Source organism: Eucalyptus grandis, chromosome 8, assembly GCF_016545825.1.
Source record: "Eucalyptus grandis isolate ANBG69807.140 chromosome 8, ASM1654582v1, whole genome shotgun sequence".
Taxonomy (NCBI): domain Eukaryota; kingdom Viridiplantae; phylum Streptophyta; class Magnoliopsida; order Myrtales; family Myrtaceae; genus Eucalyptus; species Eucalyptus grandis.
The window spans coordinates 68899931-68906948 of NC_052619.1; the positions used below are offsets into that span (position 1 = coordinate 68899931).

Sequence of the window (7018 nt, forward strand, 5' to 3'; positions counted from 1 at the left end):
GAGGTTGATAGTAAATCTTTAAGCATTACAATAAAACAGGTGTGGATCTTTTGAAAGAAAAGTAAAAGTTGCTTGGAGTCACTGAACTTTCATGATCTAGCATGGTCTATAAAGGAAAACAACATTCAAAATCCAATAGTAAAGCCCTAAAACTTATTCAATCTTGAATCCAATTTTTATCAAAATATTTTCAAATTTTATATGCTAAACTAATTCCAATGAAAGTTAACATTAAAATCTAATTAAACTATTCAACATCTAATTTCTAAATTTTTCCTAAATTTTTTAATTTTTATTTATTTTTTATTTTATTTTATTTTTATTCTGAAAAATGGGAACTCATATCAGGTCAGGAGACTGAACATTGTGTCAATTGTGTAAATGTGAATATTAGGTTATGTTGAGTTTATTTTTCTAAAATAATTTCTCTCCTTTTGGTGTTTCCAAGAATAGAGAAGTAGATTTTTCTACTTCTTATTTTTATTTCAAATTTATTATCTTTCTACTGATTTGTTTGAGGAATAGAAAAATTGGTTGACATTCTTAACAGATTTTTATTCTTTTTCTGTTCTAAGAAACAAAAGAACAAAATAGAGAAATAAAAATATTATCAAATAGGACCAAACTATATAAAAGCAACGTGAAAATCAATTGGAAGATGTGAAACTACTAAATTAAAGGCAGCTTTCTCAAGTGCTTTGAGGGGCGAGATGGTCCGAATGTGATGAGTTAAAAACACACTGCGAAATAGAAAAAAAAGGAAGGAACGCGTGAATGACCTGACTAAGAACCACGAGGCCAAATCCACAACCACATAAAATGAAGTACTACTACCTCGGATAAGTTAGGTAATGTTGGGCGCGCACGTGGACCACAAGGCTTCACACGTTCACAGGACCGATCTTCACATTTTAATTCAGAATCAAATCAGGAACCACACAACGCCGTAAATATCTCCATTCTTAACGAGGTTGCAGCACCGCATGGGGCCGTGAAAGCGAAAAGGTATTGGTACAGCACTCACATCCCTCAGGCTAGGAGTTGATCATGGTGCAATAATAGAGAATACGCAGAACAGAATGTTCTGGTCCACAGGTTAAAAAGCCTTTCCAAAATTCTATACGGTACACGTGTTAAACGCCGTACATCAACCGGCCTGATAGAACCCCACGATAATGCATTTACTAAAAATCAACCGTGCTCAGGTGCATAACTTGGGCCACTGGCATTCGGCAAATCCCAAAATAGCAGTGCAATTACTGGAATTGCTATCCATCACTAAGGTCTTTGGCACACACGAAAAAGCCTCTCGTGCTCTGTCAATTGGTCAAACATCAGGATCTCATAAGAGATAGGCAAAAAAAAAAAAAAAAAAAGTTAATACCTTTAAAAAACTCCAAACTGGTATATTTGTGACAAATTTACCCTAAACTATTTTTTTTACCATGAAAAACCCCAAATTGGTACACATGTGACAAATTTACCCTGACTAACTATAAAAAAACCATAAACTTGTACATTTATGACAAATTTACCCCAAATTAATTTATTCGACCACAAAAAACCCCAAATTGGTAAATTTGTGACTAATATACCCTCTGAAAAGTTAGATTAATACCACAAAAAAATCACAAAAATTATAAACTATGACAAACAGAGTGTAAAATCCCAAATTGATATACCGGTCAATTGTCACGTATTATTTAACTTTATAATTTAACAAGAAAATTTAACTAAAACTAACAGAGGGTAAATTTGTCACAAGTATACCAGTTTAAGGTAAATTTGTCAAAGGTATACCAGTTTGAGATTTTTGATGGTCAAAAAATAATTTTGGGTAAATTTGTCACAATATGTGTTTATGGTTTTTCAAGGTATTAACCCAGAGAAAAACGTCACTCAGTTAGTAGATGTTGGCAGAAAGCGAAAACGAGGAAGACCAAATTCTAATAGGAAAATGAACGGTGGAGAAGTTAAAAACAGCATGCTTGTTATTTTCCAATAGGTTTAAGTACCTTTCCAAAATCGTCCACAGTGCACATGTCAAATCTCGTCCATCTCCGGCTCAATAGAACCCAACGATGATGCATCTGTACTCAGGTGTATAACCTGGGCCACTAGCGTTTGGCACATACTGTTATCTTGGGGAACGACAATCCCAAAATAACAGACCAAATGGTGCAAGTACTAGGATTGCTAAGCCGTTCCTTGCCTATAAATACCCATCAATAAGGGTCTTTGGCACTCACGGAAAAGCCTCTCATGCTTTTTATTTATTGGTCAAACACCAGAATCTCATTAGAGATAGCCAAAAAAAGAAGAAGAGAATGTCTCATCAGATTTCAACAATTCCATCTGCTCCTCCAGCTCAAGAAAAAAGCCATGTGGTCGATCGCCAGTCAGCAGATTTTCATCCAAGCACATTGGGGGATGACTTCCTCAAATATGCCTCTAGCTCCAACTCAATGGTAGGAATTTAACACATCGCTTCTGACTTGACTATATATATTTATACATATTTCGTGAATAGTAATGGCATAGCAAGTGAAATACATTTTATGCACTTCATCTAGAATTACACAAAGCTTCCCCACGTAATTAAACATTACTTTTAGGGAAATTCTAACATTCCCGTTATAAATTTAACATTCACGCTTAAAAGCAGGGAAAATATGGTACCGAATAAAAGAGCATTATTTGATTTCAATATTTTGCTTTCATGTCCCTTGCCAGGTAAATAGTAAGAAATATGAAAACATTGTTACCCGAGTTCGACAGAGAAAAAATAATATATGAAATTCCAAAAAAGTACATATAAATTGCCTCAATTACCTGTGGTCTAAAGCCCAGCCAAGGCTTTCTCAATCTATAATAGACCTTATCAATGAGTGAATCTGAGCCTAAAAATCCTTGTCCATGCCTTTCTATGATATTGAAAATATTAAAATTTCTTTATAAAATTAACCGAACTCGCAGGTTTCGGCAATTCCACATTCTTCTCCAAATAAAGGAACAGACCATGTGATTGAACGTCGATCGGCGGGTTATCATCCGAGCATATGGGGGATTACTTCCTTAAATATGCTTTCCCCTCCAACTCAGTGGTTAGTAATTCTTCTGTTATCTTCTACTTTTGTTTTCTCGCAATTGCATTTTGTAGACTTACTTCGATTTCCTTGAGTTCCTCCACATCGCATATATGATTTCTAATGGTCTCATAAATGTACATGTTCCCTTCTCCGCACAAAAAGATGCAGTTGAAAATCCTGAAAACATAAAGAAGTTTGGAAAACAACGATAATTATTCAGTCCAAAGAACAGTCTTAAAGCTTCATCGACCACTGTATGTCCTCTACTGCAAGAAACATCTGATTATGGCATTGACTCCCTCCTTTGGTATGCTCATTGTTCTCATGGATCCAATTTCACATGTCATCTGAAGGAGCGTAGAACATGAAAATACCTAAATAGGGTATCAGACGGGGCCATCAAAACTAAGTTTATTTTGTAAAGTATAAGTATTTCATGCTTGCTTTAATTTGAAATAGCGTACAATTTGTAGAAGTTCAAATTCCTTGGAAGAGTGGAGGAACAAATCGAGGAACTGAAAGGAGAGGTGAGGAAGATGCTGGCTGGCATCGTGGATAAGCCTTCACAAATGCTTCACTTGATTGATCAAATCCAACGCTTGGGAATTGACTACCATTTTGAACATGAAGTAGATGAGCAATTAGAACAAATCCACAAAAATTACTCTCAACTTCATCTTGAAGATTTCAAGGTAGATGACCTTCACATGGTTGCTCTTATCTTTCGATTGCTGCGACAACAAGGTTACAATGTTTCTTCAGGTACGTCTTAAATGTAATGAACCAATCCGATAAGATACGTATTAAGATACTTCTATTGCTTTGTCGAATTTCAGGAGAAACGCGGACAAGAATATCTACAACGTTAACCATGCATATCCCCTTCCTAACTTCTAATTGATTGCATCTTTTTTCCATGTTGGTTGGTTGCACAGAGATCTTTAACAAATTCAAAGATAGTGAAGGGAATTTATGGGAATTGCTTGTCACCGATGCACGTGGATTGCTAAGCCTATATGAAGCTTGCCATTTAAGGTGTCATGGTGATTCCATCTTGGACGAAGCACTTCCTTTTGCTACAACTCACCTTGAATCGATCGATGAAAGCAAAGTGAGCACTAGTCTCGCGAAACAAGTGAGTCATGCCCTAGAGCAGCCACTTCGCAAGGGATTGCCGAGGCTGGAGGCAAGGCGTTATATTCCACTCTACCAAGAGGAGCCTTCACATGATGAAGTTTTGCTCACCTTGGCTAAACTAGATTTCAACTTACTGCAAGAGCAACACCAAAAGGAACTTGGCGAGATTACTAGGTTCATTAACTTCATGTGATAGCATAATCTAAATTTAGCTTCTAGACTATGTTTTAACAATACTGAACTATCGATAATGTTATAATAATTCCCAAGCTATCAATTATTCTCATGGTGTTTTCCAAAGGTTAACTCATCTAGTTTCAATTTACCCTTCTAAATAGTGTTTTCAAAGTCCTTTACAAGTGAAAAAGGAGTATATCTATGCAAAGTCATCGGCCTAAAGTACTTTCACTTATGCTCATGTTTGTTTAATCATAGGTGGTGGAAGGAGATTGATGTTCCAAGGAAGTTCCCATTCGCCAGAGATAGGATTGTGGAGTTGTTCTTCTGGACCTCGGGAATATATTTCAAGCCTGAATTTGCCATGGCCAGAAATATACTAACCAAAGTGATCTCCTTGACTTCAATTCTCGACGATATCTATGACGTTTATGGCACATTGGAAGAACTTGCGCTCCTCACCGAAGCAATCCAGAAGTATGGAATCCGCACTCTTTCTCAAACTTCTAAATTTGATCAATTTTGTATAGAGTCAAGTGTGTCATTTTCCAGGACTTGAATTCAGGTGGGATGTGGATGCCATGGATGGATTGCCAATGTATATGCAAGCTTATTATAAGGAGCTTCTCCAGCTCTATGAATACATTGGGAATGAATTGGCCACAAAAGAAAGATCATATCGCCTTGTCTATGCAAAAGAAGTCGTAAGCATCATTGGTACACTTTACATACATCGAAGGCAATCTTTAGTTAGAAACCCAACATTCTTGTTTATGTTTCCATCGTCAGATGAAGAAGCTAGCAAGAGCATACTTTCAGGAAGCCAAATGGTTCCATACCAACTACGTACCAGCACTAGAGGAGTACATGTCCCTTCAACTAATAACGACTGGATATGGAATGTTAGCAACTACATCACTTGTGGGAATGGGCGATGTGGTCACTGAACATGCTCTTGAATGGTCGGTCGGTGATTGCAAGATTGTGAAGGCTGCACAAACCATCTGTAGGCTCATGGATGACATTGTCTCTCACCAGGTATAATAAAACATAATTATCCTCCAGAAATATGATACAGTTTAATCGACCACCATTTAATCTAGAAACACCAATGTTGTTTGACATATAGTTTGAGCAAAAGAGGGGGCACGTAGTATCTGCAGTGGAGTTACTCATGAAATACCATGGCGTCTCGGAGCAAGAAGCTGGGGAGGAACTCCAGAAAGGAGTCATTGATGCATGGAAGGACACCAATGAAGAGTTTCTTCGTCCAACCATGGTCCCAATGCCGATTCTCACACGAATGCTCAATTTCTCCCGGGTGATGGACGTGTTATATAGTGATGGAGATAATTACACCCATTCTGAAACAAAGCTCAAAGATTATGTGACGTTGCTCTTCATTAGTCCCTCGCTGATGTGAAGTTTGGACCAAATGTTGTCACACCAATTTGGTCATTGCAAATCAATAGTCTATAAGTTATGCCTTTGAAATCCTATTTTTCCTGATGTATGTGGGACAATATTATTACCATTATGTACTTTCAGATTGATGTGTGTGATAAAACTCATAAATAAACTATGCATATGTTGCTAAGTTTGCAAAGTTTTGTGTATCGTGCAATTGAAATATTTTAATAATTCCTAACTCTTAGGAAAATTATCCAGAAAGTCCTAAACTTATTTTACAGTGGCTAATTCAATTCTAAAACTTTAAATTGTGCTAATTTAGTACTAAAATTTTCAACAATTTATCAATTTAGTCGTAAACCTTTTAATAATATCGGTTTAGTTTTAAAACTAATTTGTCAATTTAGTCCTAAATCTTTTAACGATTTTCCAATTACGTTTGTCTAGCTAATAATTGTTGAAAATCATTGACATTGACGATATTTGTAATTTTTTTTTTTTTTTTATGTTTTTGATATTTTCCTTCTTTTCTTTTCTTTTCTTTTCTATTTCTTTTTTTCATTTTTCCTTATTTCTTTTCGCCAATTTCTAGCCACAAGCGATGGTCGCCCTTATGTTGGTAAGGACCCTCACCATATGGGTGAGCTCACTCCTCACCCAACCCAACCCTCGCTAGCGGCCAACAATTGGCAGAGGGAAATAAGGACAAAAGAGAAAAGAAAGAAAGAAAAAAGAGAAAGGAAAGAAAAAGTTCAGAAAATTTTAAAAAATTTAAAAAAATCATCCATGTTAGCTAGGGGTGTGCAAAAGAACCAGGACCCGCCCAAACCACCCAGAACCGGACCGAAACCACTCAGAACCGTCTGGAACCGATGGTTCTTGTTGGGGAAATCTTTCTGGAACATTTTGAAGCTGACAAAACGTTTCTATTAGTCTAGTCTAAAGTTTTGCAGACTCTACTATTAAAGTCTAAAGACCTCCGGAACTACCAGACTCAAGACTCAAAGTCTATTCTCATTGACAGTCTCTAATCCGTTGAAGAAAGGTTATCCAGATCTACTTCATTAAGGATTTGGCCTTATCGACTGGAGAAGATCTCGTGGCTGGATATGACATAACGGATTCCTTTGTTCAAATTTAAAATGATTAAAAATCTGATGATTGGCGAAGTATTCTTGGAAGGTTCTACTTATGGAAACCAAGAT

At 36.5% G+C, this 7018-nt stretch overlaps 1 protein-coding gene across 1 annotated transcript; it reads left to right on the forward strand.

Moving 5' to 3' along the window:
• The first annotated feature begins 2327 nt into the window (after positions 1–2327).
• On the forward strand, positions 2328–5826 carry LOC104417793 ((-)-germacrene D synthase). The gene is made up of 7 exons (XM_039300287.1): positions 2328–2468; positions 3563–3851; positions 4025–4400; positions 4662–4880; positions 4969–5107; positions 5193–5441; positions 5533–5826. Exons 1-7 carry the CDS (start codon positions 2328–2330, stop codon positions 5824–5826), a joined length of 1707 nt encoding a protein of 568 aa, XP_039156221.1.
• The last annotated feature ends 1192 nt before the right edge of the window (positions 5827–7018 follow it).